The sequence below is a fragment of the Phragmites australis genome, chromosome 1 (genome assembly GCF_958298935.1).
Source record: "Phragmites australis chromosome 1, lpPhrAust1.1, whole genome shotgun sequence".
NCBI classification, from domain to species: domain Eukaryota; kingdom Viridiplantae; phylum Streptophyta; class Magnoliopsida; order Poales; family Poaceae; genus Phragmites; species Phragmites australis.
This window is the reverse complement of record NC_084921.1, coordinates 55140532-55151722: the sequence shown is the minus strand read 5'-3', so window position 1 is coordinate 55151722 and position 11191 is coordinate 55140532. Positions and strand designations below refer to the sequence as shown.

The window sequence follows — 11191 nt, the reverse complement described above, 5'->3', positions numbered from 1 at the left end:
AGGATGGAGGTCACCTTTTCCTAAAATGTAAATGGGTTAAGGAAGCATGGATAAATGAAAATATGGAGGAAATCTGGGTGAGATTATTGAATTGAACATCAGCGCATGAGATGTTCAACACTACATGGGCTTTGGACTCAGACCTGCAAGTGAGAACTTACACATTGCTGTGGGTGCGGTGGTTAGCAAGGAACAAAATCAATGCAAGGGAGTGTAGCAGAAATAATGAAAAATTCAATCGGCGTATAGCTTGCCTTTTGTCGGATTTTAATCAGTTAAAGAAGAAGCCACAAGAATCGAACATCCGTCGGAAGTCATGATGGACTGCTCCCCCAAGTCAAGTCCTAAAGGTGAATATTGATGGCTCTTTCAATGAAAGAAACGAATCTGGAGATTGGGGCTTTGTTGTGAGGGATGGAGCCGGTGTGTTTCAGGCAGCAAGTGCAGGCCAAATTGACAAAGCAACTAATGCATTGCACACTGAACTGATAGCTATCCTAACAGCGCTCCGATAAACTAGTGATTGGAGAGCGACGAGAATAATTATGGAAACTAATGCTGCAAACTTATTTGCTGCTTTGAAAATGACTTCCTTCTATCTTTCTCCGTTGGGTGTTCTTGCTATGGAAGCCCTAAGTCTGTTACCGTTATAATTTAATGTAGTCGAAGTTGGGTTTTACCCACAAGCATGTAATTAGGTAGCAGATGCTCTAGCAAAATTGGGTGTTGATCTTGTTGGGAATGGTCCTAGGCTATGGCTAGACCATTGTCCGGATTTTGTAACCAGTTATGTGGCCAGTGATTTAGTTGAGCCTTTGGTTTAATAGAATCTCCACTAAAAAAAAACATAACTGATTATGGCAGTTTCTCGTTCGTGTCCGTTAGTGAAGGATGTCTTCCCAACAGCACCCGTTGAACATGTATATATTGTACACATCACAATACAATGAAGACAATGGATTCATGGAGAACCCAAAAGAGTGGCAGTTCCAATCTCGATCTACAATTTCTACTATAATAATAAAATTGGAAGTTGGAGAACCCGAAAGAGTATGGCAGTAATTACAGGTACAAATAGTGCATTGCCATTGGACTGTAACATCATAATTTGGTTGTCAAAAGTCAGTTAACCGTGTGGCAGGGATAATCATGCATGCTTTTACTGATTGATTATAAGTCATAAGAGGTTACATATATAGTTTGTTGAGGCTAATGTGAACACATGACTAATATGAATCCATAATGTGAATGCCTGAGGTAACCCAAAGGGCAGTCTAGCACCCCCGGTAGTTTGAGCGTTGACGATGCAAATATTCAGGCTAGATATGAACTTAGTGGAGATAGAAGTATGCCATCTTTTGGTGAAGATGTCGGCGTACTGCACCTAAGGGAACCTAAGGCGCAGCACCGGTTTTGCCAGAACCGAGTGCACATTGAGGACGAAGGTACACATCGGTGTTGCTAGAGTCGAGTGTGTGGAGCAAAGGGAGCATCACATGCCTGCCAACAGTGTCTAGGAAGGGTGCAAAAGCAGCATCATAGAAGGGCTCGACGGTGGTTGCAGCACGCGAAGCGGTGAGAGGGAGAAAGCCGAAATTGAACGCGGTGGCTGAAGCAGACAAAGCTAGAGTGAGGAGAAAATCGCATGCGTGCATGCAAAAAAAAAAGACGATGACATTGAAGGCATAGCTATGGTGGATGAATCAACAATAGATAAAGACTCGATGACGGTTGCAGTGCATGAAGTGGCGAGAGGGAGAAAGCTGAAACAACACACGATGATCAGAGCAGACGAAGCAAGGGTGACGAGAAAAACACATGCGTGCATGCAAATAGATAGACGACGATATTGCAGATATAACTATGGTGGACGAAGCAGCAGCAAAGAAGGGCTCAACGGTGGTTGTAGTGTGTGAAGCGACGAGAGGGAGAAAACCGAAAAAACATGCTGTGGTTGGAGCAGACAAAATTGGGGCAAGGAGACAAACGCATACATGCATGCAAATAAATGGACAAAAACATGAGCATAAACCAGCGGCAAGAGAGGTGGCAACGTAGTAGTTTGGAGAAGGGTGCGAAGGCAATACATGAACGCAAACCAATCTATGATTGGAAAAAAAAAACGCTGAACAAGCTACCAGCAAGAGAAAATCAATCTAATAGATTGGAAAAACTCTATTGTGCGCTGATTTAAAGTATTAGCAATATGTCCGCTACACTAGGGGTTACACAGCCCCAATGTTGACTTGGGGATTGATCTCTCCAGTGGGCGGCGTGATGGAGAGCACAACCGATGTTGTCTCAATGGAGGAGCACATGATGACGAGGAATCTCGGCGTGGGGCCGCGGTGGACGAGCACCGGATGACGAGGATCGTCGGTGTGCGGGGGCGTAGGGGGCACGATGGAGAGCATGACAGATGTCGTCCCGACGGAGGAGCACTTGACGACAAGAAACGCTAGTGCGGCTACACTAGGGGTTGCGCAGCCCCCGATAAAGATAATGGGGATTGATCTTCCTTGGGCGGTGTGGTGGAAGCGATTTAGTGAGTAGGTTGAGGAAAGAATGATACCGTGTAAGTGAAGATAACCGCGCACACTTTGACTGATTGATTATAAGTCACAAGAGGTTACATATACCGAGGCTATTATAAATATGTGACTAACATGAATACATGACTAATGTAAATCCATAATATGAATGTGTGAGTTAACCAAAGGGGCAGTCTAACAAACCACACTTTCCCATTCATGTCTATACTCCAGAGAGGCACAACTAGGAGTTTAGGCCTGTTCCTCTCTGTAAAAAAAAACGAGTATAATAGGCCTGTGATTTGGATTCGAAGTAGACCACTTATATTCCTACGTGGAAAAAATCATCTTTCTCTCTTCTGATTCCTATGAATTTCCGTTCCGTCCATGTCCATACTGTAGTTTTTCATGTGTTCTGTAATCTTCAACTTTGTACCTGTTTTCGTACTTAAATTCCATGTTTTTCCTATTTCCGTGTTTTTCCATTTTTGTGTTAAAAAAGGTCCATACCAGGATTTAGTATTTCATTGGTCGAACGGCCAAAAAATTGTAAGGACAAAGGCAGCAATGAGTACGCGGTAAACAACATTAGGGAACCGGAGGTCTGTAGGCTTAGCGTTATGCTAGGTGTAAAGCACGAAACAAGGTGGCTTGTTGAATCCTAACTATTTACTCAGGACCCTAGCTTCAACTTATTTTGCTCATAAGATTAAAATACTAGAACGTTTATGCGCGATTATCATTCTTCAGACTTTGAGAGCACCTTCCTGTACGACAGAAGATATGTTAATGAATGACTCAAGTCTGAAGGCATGCCTGGCTAGGTTGATCTGAACACGACTGAATCACAACTGGTCACAAGAAGATTACTTCCAGTAAAACACTGCAGATACTATACCCAATTTAAGGCTTCCTGAATTGGAATCTCCCTTTTTAACAAGGGCCAGTGCCGTTGTTTAAAAGAAAGAAACAAGTGACTCCGAGCAAAATTCTTTTTTTTTTGGAATTAAGATGAATTACATTCTAAGTAGTTTTTATTTCAACTGCAAAAGAATGATTTTAAGGATCTCCACATTTCAAAAGGATGACATAGAAAAATCAAGAATTTAGTTGATATTAGAATCAATACGCAGTGATGTGTTAGATCCTGTCTACACAAAGCTGAGTTGCGACAGATAGCTGCTTTCAGCAAAATCATGGAGACTCCTATGAGACCGGCCTCCTTCATTGTCAGTGCTGCTTGTTCCTTCATTCACCATTTTTCTGCAAGCATCAGAATTCTGCAGGCAAAGCAAATACTTAAAACACGTAGGATTGAACATATTTTCGCATGAAAATGTTATGAACATGTGATGCACACAAACCTGGAGAAGTTTAAGCATTTGCTCTTCGATGGTACCACGCATAGCCAAAGTTTCGACATGTATTGGACGAGTAGCACCCATTCGATGTGCCCGACTAATAACTTGTTCCTCCATACTGATCAGAACAGAAAAGATAGTCCAATCATCAATCATACATAATAATGACAATGTGACAGTGATAAGAAATATCCTCATCAAAAGTGTTACTTGCCAACTGCCAGTAGGAATACAAAAATACCCAATCTGAGATATACGTAAGGCAACAAGACAGAAGTGTAAAGTATTGGCAGATAAGTTTGCATTTGATTAAGAACCTATCGAACATCATGATTGGTAAATAATCTGAAACTACTTGATGCAGTAGCATCTGTAGTTGTTTGAAGTATCTGAACAATTAGATTACCTCCTATCCCATATTGGTTCCATGAGGAAAACATGTGTCACAAAACTCAAATCAAGGCCCAGTGCGGCAGTTCCATCCATGAGTAAAGCCATGCATGTTGGATCATCTTGAAACTTCATCAGTGCACTTCTCTGCATAAAATTGCAGCAACAACTGGATAATCCTTAAAAAAATGTTTCAGATATTTGCTAAGGAGAGTGTACTTTATTTTCCCAATTAGGCAGCTATTTGTGTAACATGTGAAGGAGCACGAATGGAGGGCAGTGTAGTGGGAACTAGGAAACAAGTGGGTACTAGTGTGGTGCACATCAGGCCACTGGGAAGGAAGGTGGTTAGGGTAGACAGGTAGGGACAGAGAGGGAGAGAGATGAAGAAATGTAAGATCAGGTGGGGCAGAGTACTGAACAAAAGAAATAAATTGAAAAGGGGGAAGGAGCAAGGGGTGGGTTCACACTAAACAGTGTGCACAATGAGCGTCAATAGGGTTCACCGGGCTAAAGTAGGCCGACAATGAGCGTCATTATAGTTATTTTTATAAAAAAAAACTGTTAATTTTTTGGGGAAAGATGAGCATGGTTTCCCAAACACTCCAAGTACTTTAGTATAATTTACGAATTTAGACTAGAAACAACAAGAAAGACATACCTTACTCCCTAAAGGCATGGGACTATACATTCCCGCATATGTTATTCCAGCAATAGTCAGCTGAACAGAAAGGAGATCAATGGCCAACGAATTCACATGATTTGTTAAGTAAAAGCTGGAGTATGAGCATTTCGAACTAACCTGCTGCTCAATAACATGAATATGCTCTAGAAACTGAGAAAATACTATAACTTTGTCCAACATTGCCTGTGGTTGACAAGATAGTGTACTAGCATGACCAGCAGAATTAGTTATGTTAGTAGAGTTCCCATGATTTCTGTCTGTTTCTCGCAGATTTCTCAGCTTCTCAACCAAATAAGCAACTTTGCTGCTAGATGTTGATTGCCAATCTGGATCCCAGTCATCCTACATAAAATGAGAAAATTACATAAAGCAACTTCTTTTCAAGAGCACACAAAAAAAGAAGAAAATGCATAGGATAGCACAAATACAAACCTGCTTATATGAAGGCTGCAACTCAATTAGATCCTTGGGCACCGGCCATTTTGGGTTTGGATTTTCTGGCCTTGCAAGAGCCTCAGGAGACTGCATCTCATAATGATTGCCACAACCAGGTAATGTGCATTTCTCACTATCAAGAGCTACACAATCAAGGCACAAAAGATGTCGACAGGGCGTGATAACAGGCAATCGACACCAATATTTACACCTGAAAGCAATATGAATATTTGAATAAGGCAAATAATCTGATTGATGTGTAATATGATTTATTTATTTATTTTACCAAAAGCTTTCATACCTGAAACAATCAGCACCATTTAAAAGAGCATATCTTATAAATTGATATTCCTCTGAAGAAGGATCAAGACCCAGCTGCACCAATGCATCCATTGTTTCCTGAATATCCTGACCTGCCTCGGTTACTTTGATATGCCCGGCAACACAGCAAGATAAACGGACATTCTTTATAGTAGTAGCACGGAATTTCCACTGCTTGGGGTTCAGAAGGGATTCCACATGGGAAGGGTCATTCCAATCAGCCATCAGTATATTTCGGCGAATAGTAACGACCAATTCATTGTAACTTTGTGCATGCCCTTCATTGAAGTCTAGGAAAGTTATCTTTTTTATGCAAGGAGGAATGTTTTTCAGGTCTGCTTTTCTTGCACTAATCATAGTCCTCTGAAGCAGCTGCACAAGGCGAATGCGCCCCTCTTCCATTTGTGCCTCAAAAGGCCTATGGATTCCATAGTCCCATGACTGGTAATTTTGACCATAAACTTCGTCATGAAGAAACTTAAGCATGGGGTGAAGATGAGCGACCTGACTAGTTGGTGTGTTTGGTGTAGGTGTACCAGTTAATATCCACCTATTTGATGCAACCAAAGAGACAGCCATTTGTAATTTGTTTGTCAGGGTGAGGCTGGAACCTAATGTGTGCCCTTCATCCAATATAACCCTGAACCAGTGGATCTGCTTTAATGCACTTCTCTTCCGTGGACCCCATTCTGCACTTAATCTGCTGAATGTGGTTATGATAATGTCATAGTCCCAAGCAAGGTTGTGAGCAGATGGCTTCTTGTGGTCTCCCCACACAAAAACATTAAGGGTGTCCGAGGACACATGCCGCTGTATCTGTGTTGTCCAGTGATCGATTAAGTTAGCAGGTACCACTATCAAGGTGGCCATAGATAAATAAAACCTTACTAAATTCAGCGGTTTTTCAAGAGCAACTCCAAGTGCGGTAGAATCAAAAGCTAAATCGTCAAGCATAGAGGGATAGTACCACCGAGTCACACCTTTCTCAATCTTTCTCACAAGGCCAAATGCTTGAAAAATCTTGTAATATGGACGAGCACCCTTGCCTATGGTTGAACGTGTATCTAAAACTGGGCGAGTCAAACCGACCAATTCCATCTCGAGGTGTTTTGTGGGAGAAAGTTTTGCCAACCACAACAAAGCCTTCTTGGTTTCTGAATTGATCATAGCAACATTATCTTTCAATATGTTTGTGAAAAATGAAACATTTTCCTCATTTCCAGGCAATGAATTTTTCTTGTAAAATCCTGGCAAATAGGTTATCTTTCTCTTAAAATCCCAGGATTCCTCTGGAGCGGTGCATTTCTGTCTTGCAGGATCAGTGTTCATAGTGCAAAACCATGCTGTGGTAGAATCAAGAACAGTTCCATCTGCTAACCTTCGCCATTTTCTGCAAGCATCACACTGAACCCAGGTCTCACTTAACTCGGAGGTGGTGCCTCTCTTCCTTTTATTGCCAAATGATTCGTTGTTGTATGCATCCATGAGGTTTTCCCTAACTTGTCTCGAGTTTTTAGTGAACTTCAGTACATGAGTAGCTGGACTTGGATGCTCTTTGCTGTGTGATGACTCTGGGGACTTCTCACTCGCAGCATGCAACATGACCATAGTTGGATCAAGGCTCGCTAACCTGCCTCTCTTTCTTGAAGATCTGGTACTGCAAACATAATCACCATCATGCGATAGCCCACTTGAAGATGGATCTTCTCTAATCACATCCTTCCCCAAAAGCTTTGTCAACCCAGAAGAAGAGTTGTTTCTATTAGAAGAGCAGCTGGCACTTAGTTCATAGTATCCGTATTTTTTATCTGGCTTATGCATGCACCACCTCACATCCACCCCTTGTGGAGGGTACGCCAGTGTTCCATACGTTTTCAGAATAAGAGAGAGTGCGGTTACCGTCTTGCCTAACCCAGGTTCATCACAAAACATACCTCCACAGAAATCATTTACAGTTGGATCATTTCCGGTAAATATTTCACCAGAGGCAACATTTATGTAGAAAGGGAAACCATCCTCAGTGCAGAAATCCTTGTACAGAGGATGTGCTAGGACCTGCGAGTTCTGCTCTCGATTCAACATCCATTTGACAGCCGCCTCTTGATGGGGAAAAAGCTTAAGCTTCATGCAAGGCATAATAGAGGCAGCAAGAGTCCTTAGATGATGACAAGTCGCTGCTACTCTTATCAAATCCCTGGGTTTAAGTCGAATCAGTACTTTATTCAATACATCATCAGGGACAGACCAAATACCCAGTTCCAGTGCTGCTGCGTCTGGTGTAATTCTTGCTACCTGCATGCTCTTCTCCATCCTAACACTAGGGAGGGTTTTGAAGATTTCATGCAGGTCAAATGACTTCTTGTTATTTGATATAGATGCTATCTGATGGTCCTTGCAACCAAGGACGTTACAATCAGTGCAGCTCCAAATATACCGGTCATCACTGTGTGGACTATCATTAGAAGTCCAGTCAAAAGCAAGCAAAGCATTCCTATCATCCCAGTTGCAACTGCAAGGAAAGAAAAAAAGCTTAGCCTAGGAGGAAAGTGGCAACAACAGGGAAAAAAATATTGACATAATGAATAGCTGCTGCGCTGCCCAACCTAAAGGCATTCTATGATAATTAGGTCTACAAAATGTACTAAAGCAGAACAAGAAGCTATATTTTTGGAAATAACGAATGAAAAATCCACAACCTTTATTATTGCAGATTCAGTAAATTCACAGAATATGCATAGGCTGGGACAGCAAAAATGAATCTGGACCTAATATTGAATAAGAATATCTGTTTATAACAGAGGCAGCGACATTAACAAGGCAGGGTGTGAAAACACCACAAATATGGAACTATTACAAGCTTGCATCACATCGTGAGAAGGGAAGCTGAACACATAGCCTTTTAAAAGACTTGAAGCATCAAAGGCTAGGAAATGCGGTAAAAATAGAAATGGTTGGACATAATTTAAAATTTTGTGTCCCAGAATTTTTTCCCCCAAGCACATGCCCCAGAAAGTGATCATTTTTTCAGAAAAGACAAGAAAGTGCTGATATCAATCCAAACTACAAACAACAAGAAGAAATGATGATTATGTACTAATATAAAAGGCACCAGTCCTGAAACAGAGCATTATAAGGAAAGCTTTCCTTTGCAAGATGCCAAGCATGCTGGCCATTCTTGGAACAGATAGATTCGTTGTGATTCAAAGTTGTTCCCACCCTCAGAAAATACCATCTGATTAAATGCACAATTAAAGGTAATAAATCATTTGTACACTAGTAGGTCTAATCCATTCCCTCCCCAGCCCTCTAATCCCTCCCCATGCCCTCCTGGCCTCCTCTCAGTCGCAATCCTCCCTCCAGTCTCACCAGTCCTTGGCCCTTTGCATCCCTCGCCCCTTCTGTTGGTGCCTCCACTGAGGGCAGTCACGGGCAGGATCATCACCATGGCATGGGGAGGCTTGGTGAGGCAGGGGCGGCTACCGCACCCCCGTTTAATTCTATGCGCGACAGTGGCCAGAAAGAAACATCCCCTACCTCCACTGTTGCTCACTCTGAGTCATCCTGTGCCTTGTGGCGTCGTGGAAGCAGCCTGTAGTCTGTGAAGCATCCACCACTAGCAGTTAATCGTTACTCACTTCAGGTATAAGCTCATGCATTGCCATCTTCGTTCATATTTGGAGGTGAGCATTTGAATGTTCAAGGTTAAATTCCCTCTGCTCTTTTTTTTTATTCAGATTTCCTTGGACCAGCTCTCCAAATTGCAAATATTAGTTGTTCAAAACACACGTGTCCAGAATTCTAGACATGAAAATCCGTTGCAACCCACAGGCACTTGGCTAGTAGTTACGAGAAGTCTCAGAAATGAAACATAGAAGAAGGTCGAGCAGAATTGAAAAATATAAATTTCTCACGCAAACAGATCACGATTCTCATAACTTCAGACACTCAAGGCAATGCAGCTAAATATCAAATGTGCGCATCAGAGACCTGTAACCTCGACCATTCAAATGACAAAAATACCCCTAACCCCTACGCCCACAAAGCTCAAAAGTTCGCCGCGGAAAAGCTCCAGATTCGGGTATCGCGATTGGGGCGACAAAATTCAACCGCTACAAACGGATGAAACGTTCCGAACAGCGACGCACCTGACATGCTTGAACACCGCGGCGGCTGCGGTGCGGGAGCGCGGGAACTGCCACCCGGACCAGGCGGCGACGGGCAGGTACACGTCGAGCAGCAGCACCGCCCTCGCCTCCACCACCGCATCGTCCCCTTCCCCCACGCTCCTCGTCGCAATTCTCAGCACCCTGCCCTCCACCTCGATGCACCGGTTCGCCACGAGCGTCCTCATCATGCGCACGACGCTCCCGCCGCCGCTGCACGCCCTCGACTTGGACCGCGGTTGGGGCCCGTCGTCGGGGAGCGGCGCGAGGGGCACGGCACCGCAGGCAAATAGGGAGCATGGGGAGAGCGGGGGGATGGATGTGGCTCCGGTTCCATCCCCGGGGGGGAGGGAAAGGACGGCGCGGAGGTAGCCGCCGAGCCTGCGGTGCGCGGCGGCGTTGACCATATCGAGCGAGCTAGGGCTCGCGCTCGCGCTCCACCATGGGGAGAGGCTTAACGAGTCGTCGCCGCCGGCACGAGGCCCGCGGGATCCGTTGGCGAATTCGGCTTCGAGTGTTCGGAATTGGAGCGAAGAAGTGGAGGAGGAGGAGGAGGGGAGGACGGCGCGAGCGCAACGACCGGGCAGGATTTACCCGCGTGTAGCACGGATCGGATCAGTGTATGTATGGCAAGTGGGGCCGGTAAATTTGCGGGCCCACTGTCGTTGCGTGAGAATCGAGATACTATTAGATTATTTTTGGGCCCACTGTCACGCGAAACCGAGGGGACGCTGATCCAACGTGGGCTGCGATCTATGGGCATTTCTGCTTGGCCAATAGCAAACTATGGGCTTTTCGTAATACGTGGGCTGCGTACCAGCAAAATGGATAATGATCGTCACGTCACAAAATTCACACGGTGTTGAGGTGTCGAGGACAATGTCTTTTTTCCGAACAACACGCAGACGCACACACAAATTGAATTAAAAAAGAATATCACATAAAATGATAAATGCAAATAAATAGAGTATTAAAAAGGAACTTATTTTTTCACTAAATAACCTAGGGCTAAAAATATTTTTTATAAATTAGTACGTCATATGAGAAAAATATTAGTGAATTTTTAGTGATTTTTGGGAATTTATTTGAGGCATTAAAAATTGCTAAAATTTTAAAAAGTAGGTTTCTTTGGAGAATTTTAATTAATTTTGGCTTAGATTTTTGGATCATATCAATTAAAATGGGTTGTTAATGAGTTCTAATTTACTCATAAAAATGTTAAGAATTTTTAGACCACTCTAGTACTCCAAATAAAATCGAGAGTCAGATAAAGATAAAAATGAACACGTATGTACATACATACAC

The 11191-nt window shown here is 43.2% G+C and overlaps 1 protein-coding gene across 1 annotated transcript; it reads right to left on the bottom strand.

Annotated features, from left to right (window-relative positions):
- Positions 1 to 3513: 3513 nt before the first annotated feature.
- Positions 3514 to 10475, bottom strand: LOC133928849 (F-box protein At3g54460-like). Its single transcript, XM_062375351.1, has 8 exons — positions 9869 to 10475; positions 5704 to 8232; positions 5400 to 5613; positions 5085 to 5309; positions 4944 to 5003; positions 4299 to 4429; positions 3896 to 4010; positions 3514 to 3811 (listed from the first exon to the last, which is right to left on the bottom strand). The coding sequence occupies exons 1-8, from the start codon at positions 10291 to 10293 to the stop codon at positions 3683 to 3685; spliced, it is 3828 nt and encodes a 1275-aa protein (XP_062231335.1). The 5' UTR covers positions 10294 to 10475; the 3' UTR covers positions 3514 to 3682.
- Between the last annotated feature and the right edge of the window lie 716 nt (positions 10476 to 11191).

Bases quoted from the DNA above. Each gene is read 5' to 3' on its own strand.
- LOC133928849 (XM_062375351.1), bottom strand. From the start codon at position 10,293: ATGGTCAACGCCGCCGCGCACCGCAGGCTCGGCGGCTACCTCCGCGCC. The intron at 4,011-4,298 runs GTAATCTAATTG...TGTTCTGATCAG, and splicing joins GAACCAATATGGGATAGGAG to TATGGAGGAACAAGTTATTA. The intron at 3,812-3,895 runs GTTTGTGTGCAT...CTTTGCCTGCAG, and splicing joins AAATGCTTAAACTTCTCCAG to AATTCTGATGCTTGCAGAAA.